We start from the raw sequence: 15,597 nt of genomic DNA, 5'->3' as shown, positions 1-15,597 counted from the left end.
AGCAGGAATCACACATGTAAATAGCATCATCAACCCCTATTTTAGTCCTCTGTTTTGATCTGTGAGTTGCGCATAGACCAAAGGTGCTATTAAAGACTGAGTGTATGAAATAGGCAGCATTATATGAACAAAATTTATTCAACAAGAAAACAGACCTTTAACATGAATTTAACAAGCCTGAGAAATTATAAACTATCATATGCTGCAGATTCATGCAGTGATAATAAACAAAAAAGGAAAGTAAGAGGTTTCCCTAAGCTAGCCAAACTGCTAATGGTTTTGTTATAAGCTGTCTACTGTTGCAGTGACCTCTGAAAAGTCTCAAGGCACTTGTACCAGAAAAAATTAAATGGTCAGGCCGGTGAATGGAGATTCAATGTGGTGCGAAGGACTGCAGCATGGAAAGGAATTATAAAAGTCTAGCTTCATATTCCTGAAAATATTTGTCATACTTTAGCTTGGAAGTTTTTGTTAGTACATATTAAGGGGTAGTTCTTGTGCAAAGTTTTTTGGCTAAATTACTTTTTGGATTTATAACCTTATAAGACATAAGCTGAACTGGTTTAATGTATATATACTTTAAAACAAACCATTTAGAAAATTCATATAGCCCCCAGAAATGAATTTTTCCCCTGCCCCCTCCCATAACTTAATTAATCCTTGGGGGTTCTTTGTTCAGTCTATTGTATCTAAGATTTCTGTTCTCATCCATGGAGTGACCACTTTGCTGTCATTCTGTTGCATCATGCTGTAAATACATAAACATGGAGAAACGCCTTCGGCCTATACACACCTCCAAGTGCTCACCAAGGCTTTTTCTTGAATCTTACTATGGCATAATTAACACCTTCTTTACCCATTGCTCATTAGTGCACTGGACATTAATGAGTCTATTTTGATAGGTTGCTCTAAAGGAGAAACCCACTTATTCTCACAGCACAAAAAGCAATTATAAAATTGTACAGAAATTAAAATGTAGACTATATTGCCATATTTATATTTTTATTGTGTACTAAGTCTAATTTTGGTCTGCAGGTTGTTGAACATGTTAGTTTCCTTAAGACAGTTGCTATAGTGATGGCAGCACATTCCTTTAATCTTGGTGTAAAGTGTTCATTTTCTATTGGCTTTCATGTTGCTACTCAGAAATCGTCATTCTAAACATTTCATTTCATTTAGGCCATCATTTACTAGTTGAACAGTATATTAAATTCTTGAATTTTTCTCTTAATTTTAAATAGAATTAAAATTTCTAAATTTCAGATTGTTTTTAATTGATCATGATATCACTTTAGCTGGTATTTTTATTTCCCTTTTATGAAGTTTCACACCTGTTTATAATCCAGAGAAATATTACAGAGATTTTTGTGTGTGTAAAATAGCTGGTCTCCTGTTCTAGTTTGAAAGCATTCGGTATAAAAAAGATATTTTGCAATATATTGTGGAATTCTTATAGTTTTGTAGAAGTGTTCTTTTTCTACAAATGATACTGAAATCTTGAAATGGAATCCAAGTATTCTAAAAACAGCTGGACCAAAATGATGCTTTGCTCTTAAATATTTACTGCTATTGGTTAGGGAAGCAATTCTTAATTTTGTATTTATTTAAGTTGTACATCTGTCTATCAAAATGGTCTCTTTTCCCTTCTTTAGCCTACATTTTATCTTATTTTTAGGTGCTTTTTAGTAGAAAATTTTACTTCTATATGTATTTAAACAATTGTTTGAAATTATTTATGATAATATCTGATTAAAGCATGTTTGATAGTAGTACTTATTACTTTATGAAAATGATTAGAAAAAAGCTTAAGTATATAAGCAAGAGGTATAAACCTAGGCCATATTTATTTATACATAATTGTGAAAGTTAAGTCTGGATTACAGTTACTGTATAAAAAGAAAAAAGTTTTCACAAACTATTAAATCATGCATGTTCTGGGGATACTTGGTTTTATTTTAAGGCAAGAGGAATCTTTGGGGAAATTCAAACTGTTAGAAATAAAAGCAAAATTCAAAGTTTTGGGGCGGCGGTGGGGGGGGGGGATTGCCGGAGTAGATGGAGGCCTTAGATTGAGTCCCTTGTCATAGTGCTTTGGTGTAAGTTTGTATTCATTAGTACCGTTGACCCTTCATGGCAGCTTTTTAGAAAGGGTGATTTTTCCTTTCTTTCTTTCTTTAAATCCTCTTCTTTAGCATATAGCATTTAGTAATACTTATTACAGATTTTTCAGACTTGATTAGATTCCAGTTGGCTTATTTTGGAAATAAATTTTTTTTAACCCCTTAGTATCCTCAAACTATAATTACACAAATGAGAAACAGTCTAGTAGACAACAGATTTTAAAACATTGATAAATCTCAGTCGTTTAGCACTTTTAAAGGCAAATCTAGAAATAACTATATTACCCTGCTTTAAGATATTTTTATGTGAAGAATGTATTGAGTTTATTCTCTAGGTAATTGATTTACATTCCCTGGAAGAGGCATCTGTCTTAAGATCCCCAGTTCTTTACATAAAACTTAACAACATTTAAAAGCTTTAACAAGTTCTTTCAAATCCATGATAATGAACAGAGAAAAGCATTCGGATAGTATGTGATTCTTGTTAAATCTCTTAATATATGAGCTAAAAGATGATTTGTATCATGTAAGAATTTGAAGTGTTTCTCTACAGAAATATTGAGTACACCTAGGAAAAAGAGGATACCTATTATTATTTCTTTACTGTGAACTTAGGGCTATATCATTTTATACCATGTTCCTGGCTTAAAGCACGGATGACCTTGGTTTTCTTGTATTGTGCCTCGTATTCTTGACAGTGGCTTGGACATTTAAGGCCATCAGACAAGGTACAAAGTCTTTTATAGTCACAAGAAGTAAAAGGTATCTGACTAGAAGAGAATACGTGGAGCAAGTGCCTTGCTGGTTGTAATTTTGTTGTCATTTCAAGTACTGTGGTAGTATAATTGATGTGACAGGGCTGGGCTTTAGATGTGGTCCCTTAGCTTGTGCTCACTTTCAGTTTTAGTTTCTCTTTGTCATTCATTTTGATTAGGTAAAATTTAGGTGACAGACATATGCACACCAATGAAGGCTGTTTGGTGTAAGTTTAGTAATGACGTATTTCAATAATAAAGATGCAAAGTTAATATTTTCCTTTACTGCTTCATGAAAATTGCAATAATTGGTGTCACCTTACATTACAAGATAGAGGGTGGTGTGCTGATGGTGCAGTCAGCAGGAGGTTCTTTTTTATTAATATTATAATTAAATGATTTTCTGGAAATAGGCCAGAAACAGATGCAAGTTGATCATGCCTTGTCCAGTGTTGCTTGGCACCATCACTTGCTTTTTAAAAAAGAGATGACCTGACACCTTGTTTTTACAGGTTGTTATTGATGCCTTCAGATTGATCAATGCTAATATGATGGTCTTAGGACATGAACCAAGACAAACAACCTCAAATCTGGGTCACCTAAACAAGCCGTCTATCCAGGTAATGCCTGTATTTGATAATGTGTTAAAACTGTTTTACATTTTAAAAGCCTGTTATAAATGACCATTTTAAGATCCAGTACTTAGCATTTTAATTTGTTTTGCAATTAATTTTTCTTGTGCTTTAAAAGGAGATTATGGAAATAGTGTTGCAAAAGTTAGATTTGCTCACATATGAGTCTGCTTTCAGTGAAGTCTTTAAACTTTCCTAACATAGTTTGAGGACACCCTTTTGGGGTGCATAGTAGAGCCTTAATCTTGAGAGTACCTTACAGCTTTGCACGGTTAACACTGTAGTAAAGGACTGATAGGGGTTTTAGGTGGAGTGCGTTAGGTATCATGGTATCATTATTGGTTTGGTTAGTAGACATTTCTTATAGTAGTAGATACTGGTAAATTATTGTATACTTTAAGAGGTCCCCAGAAGCAGTTCCTAAATAGTACTTAAATATTTTTACCTTTTTCTTTCTCCTTTTTTTGCCTTAATCCCTACTTTTAAAACAAATCATATAAAACACAACTACATATTTCTTTTGATTAGAGTTTATATCTTGTTCTTTCTAGTGATGTCAACCACCATTATTACAGTTATTCAGACACTTAATATCCTCCTGACTGATTAATGTTTTCTTTGTATCATCCACGTGCTTCATTGTTTTTACACAGATCTTTATTGTCTGCAAAAATTATTTTAAATGTGTTTTTAAATGCACCACAACCTGTGTCTATATAGTTAATTGCTTCTCTGAAGATTAATTAAAAGGACAGAAATACCGTGTTTGGTTAAATAGAACACATAGGACAGAGACATTATAGTAGCTATTGCTGCTCCCCTTCTGAAACCTTGCTCTGTCGTATGATTGTCTCTGGGGAGTTGTGGCTTTGACAGTTAAACTAAGCTTGGTTATACTTTGATAACTTTATACTTTTAGATGCTTACTTTTTCAGCAGTCACTCATCTGAAACCTTCATCAAAGTGACAAAGTTCTTTCAAAGGATTGAGGTGTGTTCCTTTTGAAAAAATTACTTAGAAGCCAGGGAAAACTGCAAAGTATAGTGAGTATGATGAAATAAGCTACTAGTGTTTTTGATTGGGTACAGACAAGCCCATGCTTGCATGTTCCAAGAGAATATATTATTGGACCTGTTTAGCCTGTGATAATGACCTTTCTTATAACCCCCATAGCATCATACTGCTTCATTATTTTTTTGCAAATATTATTTTTTTTGTTAAGTAGCATCTCACAGTCTAAGATCATTGTGATTACTGCATGGTGTGTTTCTGCCAGAAGTTTTTACTAATTGCAAGTCAACAGCCACCTGTTGCAGATTTCATCTTTTAAATTTAAACACTGGTTTTTAACCTTAAAATTTGAGTTAATTAAATAATTAAAATCTGTTTCTTTCTACATCAGTCCAGTTTGTATTTTTACCTTATAGTCTGTAATTTAAGGTGAACCTTATGAAGCAGGTTCCAAACCGAAGTTAAAAGGACCTGTGTATATAACAGCTACAGCATCATTGTTTTCCATTTCATTTTAGTTTGTTTTGGCTTCCAATTAAAATCTGTATATATATTTATTTCACAGTTTTTATAGCGTCCATCAGGAAGACATCTCTCTGGGTGCTTTACAGTTTTGAGACAATTCCAATACTGAAACACTCAAATGGGATCAAGCCAAAAAGTGACGGAACAAAGGCACACCTTAAAACAATTTCTTAGTTTTCTAAGACAAGCTAGAAAGAAAGCATCCCAGAAGAACTTGAAGTGAATGGTGATATTCATAATAGAGTTTTAAGATGTGTTAGCAGAATCTTTACCTCAGGGATCAGAAGCCTTTCAGAAAGGCCATGCCTTTTATTTTGAAGGAAAGTTAGTTTGTATTTAGAGGGATCTTATTCTTAAACCAGCTTATTACTGGTAGGAATAGGAACCTAACAGGTACCATCAGCATTCATGTGGGTGGTTACTAATGCTTTTCTAACACTGATTTTTTTTACTATCATACTTAAAGTAGGGGGGGAAATATTAGGGTTATACTGTAGGCTACTATTTAATATATTGAGGAAAGTTCAAACTATGTTAAGAAAAAGATTATAAAATCACATATGCAAGCTCTCCTTTTTGAAAAATATATTTTATAAACTGTGCCTATATATTTACAATATGATATTAGTATTGATTACCTTTAGGTTGTAGGATTATTGAATGTTTTTTCTTGTTTTTCCTTCTCCATATTTCTTAAACTTTCTACAATGAAACATATTGCTTTTAGAAAATGTTATTTTTAAAGCACTAATAACAATGTTGAAGTATCTGCCACAAGACAAAGCTAATAGACAAAGTTTATGTGAACTTTCATGTTTTAAATGAAAGTCATTAATAATCCTGATAGAGAGGGAAGAGTATAATGCCTGTACTGTAGACTTTTCTATTAATATATGTGACTTTGTATTATTTTGTACTTGGAACATTTGACCATTATTGTCAAATGTATAGAATTGAGAGTTAGCAAGCATTTATTTTAGTAACTAAAAATGTAAAACTATTCCACTAAAAATTGTTCAACAACATTTCAGATGCTTAAGGGCCACAGTGTATATGAAGACTGGTTGTCAACTGAATGGAAATTTAGTAGCTGTTGATGCATAGATGCATTATACTAGGGTTATGAACCTCCAGGTGTAGCCCTGAGTACAACTGCATTGTCTAACACAGTTAAACTATTTGAAAAACATTGTTTTCGGTAGTTGTTAAACAGTTATAAAATAGTTGTACTAGAAGGAACCATTGTGATGATTTTGTAGGTGAGGAAACTGAGGCCCAGCAAGTTTGTGATTTGCCTAGCTTATCCACTGAGTTACTGTAGGAACTAGTACATAACCAGAGCTCCTCATTCTTTTATACTATATTTGGAAGTTTCATTAATCCATTAATTTTGGCATAGATAATGTATATATACAGCTCAAAATTCAAAAGGTATGAAAAGGTATTTAGCAAAAATTCTTTTCTTCTTTTGCCATTTGTGACCCAGTTCTCCACCCTAAAGGGAACAAAGCACATGTTTTGTTTCTTTCCAGAGCTATTATATTTATATAAAGAAAGATTCATTTTAAAGTATGATTTACTGGATTATATTTAGCACCACATTTTCAGTTTATCAATGTAAAATAATTTAAGGCAAACATATATCTTTAGATCTAAGTAAATATGCCTTTTTTAAGAGCATGAAATTTTTTTAACCTATCAAGAACCTATAAATAGGTTATTACATAGTTCATAAGCTGTGTATTTTATAATATGCCTGCTTTTCCACAGCAGTGAGCAAATGGAGTTACAACTTCTAACCTCTTCTCAGTAGTCTGGACAATGCCAATGAAGTATTATTTCACCGTAATGATTATTTGTGTGCTTTTCTTTGAATTTGTCATACCAACAAAATTATAAAGCTCTACTCTAAAGATTAGCTTAAAGAAACATAGAAATAACCTGGAAGTCTAATCAGTGAGATCTCAAAACTCTGATTTGTCTAGTTCCTCCTCCAAACCACTCTTTGTCTAGAATAAATAGCATCTTAGACTGATAGTACCAACCTAGGAAGAACTTCCTACTTTGAAAGGTTGGCAGCCTTTGAGCAAAGAAAACAAGGGTCAGGATATCCAAGAAGCAAATAAGCTAAGTCCTGTTAGTAATTCCAAAAAGTATTGTCCCAGAAACAGTGCTCTAAAAGGTGGCTAGCTTCCCAGGTCAGTCACTGAAATATTATTTAGCCCACAATATAAACACTATAGAATAGAACCATGCTTTTTAACAGTGCTTCTATGAGAAACTGTTGCAGATTTCAAATAATTAATGAATGGGCTTCAGGACAATATCCTATTTTAATGAAGAATTGCCTAAATTTTCCTAAATTCATCATATGTTTGTTAGGTGTAAATTTAAAAGTTAAGTATTGATGTTTTGAGAAATTTCCTGATTATGTAACTTCTTTGTCTGCCTGACGTACTATGGCATTTGCTAGTGTGTTATGTTTAATTTGCAATTTGACCTTGTCAAAAGGCTAGTCTCCCCCCTTGGTAAAGTTAATCTTGTATTTGGTGTCTGCTGTCACAACTTGTAATTCAATGTCAACTAGAATGGGGAATTTGAGAGAATTTATTTTTCACTGAGCTAAATAAAAGAGCCTGTGCCTTTGGGTTTATATGGAAGGAGGACTGTACATGGCCAGTTTACCTATGATTTGGGATGAATGTACTTGGGGGCACACAGCAAGTGAGTAAGTGAAATTGGGAAATGGCTTGAGGATATTATTTGATTTAAATTTATATTTGTTTTATTATTGTCCCTGCTAATCTTTCATGCTGCCTGTTAGTTGTACTACTTTCATCTAAATAATGTAATTGAAAATCAAGTAGGTAGTGCCTTCAAGTTCCAAATTGTATATTTCAGCAGTACAGTTAATCTCCAAAATGTGGACCTATCTGTGTGCCCATTTGTCTGACTTCTGTATCTCTTGGCCATACCTGTTATTACCTTATGGCCACTATGTAGAACTATATAGTTGGAGCACTGCATAAAGGTGATTGGATGAGAGGGCAGTTGGCACCTGAAATCTAGCCTAAACTTTGCTCTCCAGCCAGGCTGAGTTTGCTTGGAGCATTGGGCACCTTTTTCTAATTCTTCCACCCAGAGGATGCACTTCCTAATTTGCATAAAGGTGAGTACAGATTAAGGGAGGCACTGATTAGCTCCACTTTTTGATTCACACAGTACAGCATATCTAGGCACTGAAATTTAATTCACTATTCCTGATTATTATTGAAATGAATAAGGATTTAATAGGTACTCCTAGTACTTTAATTTCATATAGCAACCATTTTATTATAGCAGATGTTAGGAATATAAGAATGGATTGTTGGGCTTCCCTGGTGGTGCAGTGGTTGAGAGTCCGCCTGCCAATGCAGGGGACACGGGTTCTTGCCCCAATCCGGGAAGATCCCACATGCCGCGGAGCAGCTAGGCCCGTGAGCCATGGCTGCGGGGCCTGTGCTCCGCAACGCGAGAGGCAACAGCAGTGAGAGGCCCGCGTACCACACACACACACAAAAGAATGGATTGTTATAGTACATACCTAAAATGGGTTAGTATTTGGTGGGGCGATTTTTGCTAGCAAAGTTTAAAAGTAAGACTATGCTTTGTTTTCATTCTGATCCCTGAAGTACAAAGACTTAATTTAAGAATTTCCTAAGATACATTGTAGCATAGTATGATAAAAAAAAACATGTGCTTTGGAGTCAGAAAAACTTGGGTTCAAATCCCAGCTTTGCCTTTTATTAGGTATAAACTAGGACAAATTGAGATTTGTGTCTTATTTCCTCATCTGTCAAAATACAAATGGAACCAGCCTACCTTACTGGGTTGTTGTGAAGATTAGAAGACTCATTGTGTAAAGCAGGTGCAGGTGCTCATCAAATGTTTCCTTTCCACCCCTTCTTCTACCTCAACACCTTAAGACTACATTGTAAAAATCCAGTTATTAGTGTGGTGGTTGTTTTAGTTAGCTTTATCTTTAGATTCCTGAGAGTTAACCCCAAAGCCCTTTTTGTTTTTGTACTTGAAGATATGTCCAAGGTGTATTTCTGTACTTTAATGTCTTAGAAGGCTGACAGAGGGGTCCACAGAAACTGTTCTGGACCTCATTTGAACCTATGTAGCTAGAGTTAGACATTTGTGCAGCTGTGAATGGATTACAGCACATGCAGGATTATTGTTTCTTAATAAAGCCATGCCATTAACTTCAGTTTTTATGATGATTTGACTGTTTGTCTTGGTGCTCAAGTACAGCGGAAAAAATTCTGCTTAGTGAGGCTGCCTGAGACTGGACCCACTAAAAAACAAACTCCATTTCGTTAATTTGGAGACATATGCAGACACAGTTATTTTTTTATTTTATTTTTTTTTGCGGTATGCGGGCCTCTCACTGTTGTGGCCTCTCCCGTTGCGGAGCACAGGCTCCGGACGTGCAGGCTCAGCAGCCACGGCCCACAGGCCCAGCCGCTCCGTGGCATGTGGGATCCTCCCGGACCGGGGCACAAACCCGTGTCCCCTGCGTCGGCAGGTGGACCCTCAACCACTGCGCCACCAGGGAAGCCCAGACACAGTTATTTTTAATATATTAGAACTGAATTAAGAAAAACGGAAACTCCAGATTAATGTTGTGGGTGAAGGAATAATTATATTATTATGTCTTTTTAGGCTTTTCTTTTGAAATAAGAAAGAGCCACCTATGTAGATAGTCATAAAATCAGACTTAATAAATTATGTATTTATAAATTATGAATAATTAATTTATAGGTTAGATTATGATGAGGTCAAATCATATCTCTAACTCTGAGCAAGGCTACTAAAACCGTTGAATTTGTGCGGCTCTATGTCATGTTTTAAAGAATGTGTGCCCTGTACCTCTAAATCTCACTTCTAAACTAGTAGCTGAGAAAAAAATAGTTTCATATTTACTTAGGATAAAAAGCTATTTTTAGAAGATGGTAAAGGTATTGTCTACAGGATATGTCAACAGTTTCAAACAGTTGTATTTATTTTATTAGATGAAAAATACTAATTTGTCCTTCTTCTAATCATTTATCTATATAGGCATTAATTCATGGACTAAACAGACATTATTACTCCATTACTATTAACTATCGGAAAAATGAACTGGAACAGAAGGTAAGCTTAAATTTTTATCTTAGAGGCGGAAAAAAATCTATTTCAAACAATTTAAACTATTACCTGGTATATTTGAAGTTAAATTGTTGACCTCTTTCATTGATGCGTTCAAATATTTTTTCATTCCTGATGAACTGTAACATAAAATAAAGGAATATTTTATTGGACAAATTGAGAGACATTTTACCTTATTGGTAGGTGCTAAAACAGGAGAGGAAGTAGGAAACAAACATTCCAGTTTGGTTTTATGATAAATTATAAAAATCTTTCTTCTAGTTCTGCGATTTTTCTGATTAATTTATCTTCTCCAATAAAATGGCCTTTTCTTACTAAATTGCTAAATAAATAGCGTTCCAGATTTGAAAGGAAGAAATTAGATTGTAATTGTGTAGTGCTTTTTAAAAAAGTACCATGGTTACTTAGGATAAACTAAAGGTGAGTCAAAAGGGAAATGCATTTTAAGGGTTTTCAGATATTTAGATCTAAATTTTTATACCTTTTTATAGTAATCAAATTTGATGACTTTAAAAATTACCTAGTGTCTTGGTAGATTAGCATTCTTTAGTTTCTACTATTTTAGGATTATCTCAAGAACAGTTTTTCTCTTAACTAATTCGAAATATTTAAGTCTGCCTATTGCTTTTTGAAATTACAATCTGAACTGCTTTTTTTCTTTATTATTACAATTAGTCATCCTCCAAATAAGCTTCTTGTATTTCTCTCTGAGAAAGACTTAAAAAAATTTGAAAGAACGTGAGTACTATTGACAGCCCCTAAGTTTTGATTTCTACATGCACTCTGAAGTCCAAACATAAGTAATCAGTAGTAAACAAGACCTTTCTTACTAGTTGAAAGTGTTCCCCACAAAGTCACCCTAGAAGGGATCTAGTGCATATGGTGTATGGGAGTGGAGTTAGAGGGCTCTCCATACTGCTCCCTCTTTCAACCAGATCATCTCCATTTTCAGTCTTATTTATATATTGTAGGCAGAATGTGCTGTATAAGATTTTATGAAGTTTGATAAACAATTGTTTTAAAAGTTCAAAGCCACCAGTAAACTCACTCAAAGGTCCTAGGTGCTTGAGCATGATTTTGAGTGAGGGGCTGCAGGGGACCAGTTCTTCCTTGACCTGAGGGGAGACACAGAGCCATAAAGCTCTCTTCCTTCTGCTTGCTTTTGTCCCAAAGTTCATATCACCTGTGGTAGATTTAGTTGATAGCTTGAAGTACATTTTCAACACTTACTTTAATTTTATGTAGAATAGGTACAGGCTGTGGGATAAAAGGGTACCACTCAGACATAAACTGAAAAATTCATTCCGATACATAAATATTTTTATCAGTCTGACACCTAACTATTTGGAAATATCCATCTAATTACATCAAATTTTCTTTTTCTTTTTTTCCTTTATGGTACCCCATAAACTTAGCCACCATCCTTGGTATAAAAAACACACATATAAATACTTACATAAATTAATTAATATTTTATTTATGTTCCTAGTATAGCTCAGTTCAGGTGCTTTCTTGATACCCAAAGCCCTGCCTTTACTCTTATCTCACCAACCTGTATACTTAACTCCAAGTGTTACCTGAGGGGCCCAATCCAATCTTTGTCCAGGCATGGTAGAATTATTCTCCTGCTCTGTGGGAACTTTCTTTGTTTGCTTCTGAAGTGTAGAAAAATCCAATTCTTAACACTTAATTATAGGTAGCTTTATAGCATAGGTAGTTGCAGCTGCACCAAAATTTCCTGAGGATGTATTTTCTAAAACACTGTCACTGGCAAAGATGGGAAGCAATCCAAGAAATTCGGGTTACATGTGCAGGAGTTTTCCAGTTTTTTTCCAAACTACTCTTGCCTCCATGGGCCCTAGGAGGGGCATGGAGGAATATGGATCTTTTGTGTCTTGAAAATTCTCATAGGTGATTTTGACATGCAGCTTATTCTCCAGCATAAGGAAAACTTTGTACCACTTTTAGCTGCAAACCTCTAAGCAAATGTTCTAAACTAAACTCATATACTGCCAACTATGTCTTTAGATCCTCATAGCTTGTGGATCTCACTTAAAGTATACTGGTTCTCATAGCAAAAGAACAATAGTCATTCTGTAGGTACCATTTTTTTTTCACATTGCATAATTTTATCAATCATTTAGAAAACTCTTCTTATTCAATGATTATCCTCAACTGAAGGACATTATTTATAGAGTAGGACTTTTAAGAAAAACTGTCTTAAGACTCTGTCCTTGAAAACTTATGAACTTCAAAGAATATGTATTCAGAATTAGGAGTCCAGTTTGAGAAATAATGAACTAAAGTGTTTAGTTCCATGATCACTACTAATAGGGTCTGATCCCAGTTTGCTGATGTGATTGCAAAGTGGATGGATCTGTGATTTCCTTCCCAGTTTTACGACTTTTCATTCTGGTATAAAGAAGTTCAAAAATTTTAAATTATAGATGGAATATTAGAATTTGAAGAAAATTTAAAGATTATCTAATACAAGCCTTCAGTTCATAGATATGTAAACAGGGACTCAGAAAGATTGACACAGTCATTCAGTAAATGGAGGCATTTACCTCCTTATCTCAGCATTTGAGAGCTGGGCTATATGAACTATTAGAAATCCTATGTGTAACATAGTAGTTTCATTCATTCAACATATGCTTATTTAGTATTTGCTATGATAGATTATGATCTAGATTCTAGAATCTAGACCTTGGTGATCTTGAAATAAACAGAGCAGAGTCCTTGCCTTGATTTCTCTTTAATGGGAGAGGAATGCACTTAACAAGAAAACAAAAATTTCAGCTGTTTATAGTGTTATAAAAATAATAAAGCAAGTTAAGGAAAGAAAGATGTTTAGATAGTATGGGGTGGCTTTATTATATAATGGTGAGGAATGGCAGCTATATCTAAGGAAGTGAGAAATGTAAGCCATAGAAAGATAAGAAAAATAGCCTTTGAGGCAAAGGGACAGCAAATGCAAAGGCCATGAGTTGGAGTATTCCTTAGATTTTATTAATATAAAGTTAGGAGGATACTTTTTAGAGTTTATTTAAATTAATAAAATTAAACTTAAATTCATTAATTCCAAAAGTTGTTTGTAAAGTTGTTTCTCAAGACAAATAAAGGAAATTTTCTCAATACAGGAAAATAATTTTTCTTTATATTTTTTAGATGTTGTTAAATTTGCATAAGAAGAGTTGGATGGAAGGTTTGACACTTCAGGACTACAGTGAACACTGTAAACACAATGAGTCAGTGGTAAAAGAGATGTTGGAATTAGCCAAAAATTACAATAAGGTAAAAACTTACTTTCAACATTTATTTCTTATAATCTTTGGAATATATATGATTAGATATCAGGCATTGTATAAATATAAATAGTTAAGAGTAGAGTGGCCTATTTTGTAGACCAGATAGTAAATATTTTAGGCTTTATAAGCCATCCAGTCTGTTGCAACTACTCAGCTCTGCTGTTATAGTGTAAAAGTAGCCACAGACAATACATAAAGGGATGAGTGAGGCTATGTCCTAGTAAAACATTATTTACTAAAACAGGCAGTTGGCTAGATTTGACCCGTGGCTTATAGTTTGCCAACCCCTGTTGTAAATAGCTTTACAATTGAAATCTCTTAATTATTCAGAAGACTTTTCCTTGGAAGGGAAGGAGGAACAAGGAGATGTGAACAACAACAGCATTTAATACTTGATAACATATAACTTATTTTATGAACTTCTCTGTTTTTCATTTAATACATATTTATTGAAAACCTGCTATGTGCCAGGTGCTGGGGATATGGTAAAAAATAAGACCTATCCTCATGGAATTTATTTTCTGGTAGGGGAAACAGAAAGTAAACAAATAAACACAACATAATACATTGTAATTAGTGCTGTGAAGACAATAAACAGGATGATGTAAAGAGTAGCAAAGGGAGACCACTTCATATGAGGATGTAAAAAAGTTATATTTTTCACAATCTCCTGAAAATATTTATTGTATGCTAAAGTATATGTGGCCATGATAACATTTTGTTTATAGATTTATGTTCTTTTACAATTCAGAAATTAAGAGAATACTTGACCAAGACTAAGATGTATCTTCTGTATTATATCAGTTTCCTAGCATTGCCATCACAAACTGCCATATAATGGGTGACTTAAAACAACAAATTTATTCCCTCACAATTCTGAAGCTAGAAGTCCAAAATCAAGGTATTGGTAGGACCATGCTCCCTGTGAAGCCTCTAGTGGGGAGGATCCTTCTTTTTCTTTTCTAGCTTCTCTTGGTCCCCAGGCATTCCTTGGCTTGTGGCAGCATAACTCTAATCTCTAACCAGGGTTATGACTTCAATGTATCCTTTTAGGGGGGACATGATTCAACTCACAACATGTATTTTTCAACTTTTTTGACCAAAACCCATAGAAAGAATAGATTTTACATTTGACCCAGTACCTGCAAATGTATATGTATGTGTGTATATATGTTGCAACAAAAGTTTTATGAAGCAATATTTACCCTTATTACAAGTGGTTATATTCTATTTTCTTTCTCATTTGACTCAGTTTCATACTGTTTCAGTTATATTCATACATATTATATACATCGACATATAGTTTGCAACCTATTAATGGGTTGAAAACCTGCAATTTGTAAAACATGTATACATACTATACAGTGTTATGCTTACAGATATTTATCAAATATCTTCTGTACAATTTGCGGTGGAAAACAGGGATCCTTCCTTCATTTTTAGGAAAACGGGCATTAAGAAAAGTTCATAACCAGAGTACTTGACCAAAATTCGTGTGTTTGATAACACCTTAGTATTCAGATTGTCCACAGACCAGCTGCATCTGTATCACTTGGGATCTTGTTAGAAATGCAGGTCTTTGACCTGCTAAATCAGAATCAACATTTTAACAAGATTTCCAAGAGATTTGTATACTCATTCAAGTTAGAAGTTAGAGAACACTGCCATAGAGAAGTCCACGTGAAGTCCTGTAGAAGTTCAAATGCTTTTGCTTTCAGCTGGTACAGACCCAGGATGATGTCTTTAGAGAATAACATTTGAACTGGACCTTAAAGCATGAATAAGATTTGGATGTACAAAGGAATGTTACCCTAGGCCAACTGAACATCATGAGCAAGACTAGGAGACAGAAAAGCAAGGGCATCTTTTAGGAAACTGTGTTTGGCTAGAGTACATGAGAAGGATGTACATAAAAGGGTGAATAGTGGGGAATAAAGATTTTTAAAGTTACTGAAGTCAAGTAACAGAGTTTGGAAAATCAGGATAGAGTTATTTTTGATCAGGGGCACGGTATACCTAGAACCTGACTTTAGAAACATAATTACAAGGCTAT

At 34.2% G+C, this 15,597-nt stretch overlaps 1 protein-coding gene across 1 annotated transcript in view; it reads left to right on the top strand.

Annotated features, from left to right (window-relative positions):
• Nucleotides 1–15,597, top strand: part of PSMD14 (proteasome 26S subunit, non-ATPase 14) — a 92,935-nt gene that overhangs the window by 66,676 nt on the left and 10,662 nt on the right. The window contains exons 8-10 of the mRNA XM_007457002.1: nucleotides 3,388–3,495; nucleotides 10,147–10,221; nucleotides 13,405–13,530. Of these exons, the coding sequence (XP_007457064.1) occupies nucleotides 3,388–3,495; nucleotides 10,147–10,221; nucleotides 13,405–13,530 (309 nt within the window). The remainder of the gene's footprint in view (nucleotides 1–3,387; nucleotides 3,496–10,146; nucleotides 10,222–13,404; nucleotides 13,531–15,597) is intronic.

Source organism: Lipotes vexillifer, unplaced genomic scaffold, assembly GCF_000442215.2.
Source record: "Lipotes vexillifer unplaced genomic scaffold, Lipotes_vexillifer_v1.1 scaffold1861, whole genome shotgun sequence".
NCBI classification, from domain to species: Eukaryota; Metazoa; Chordata; class Mammalia; order Artiodactyla; family Lipotidae; genus Lipotes; species Lipotes vexillifer.
Note: the sequence above shows the minus strand (reverse complement) of the source record. Positions and strands in the feature narration are given on the sequence as shown.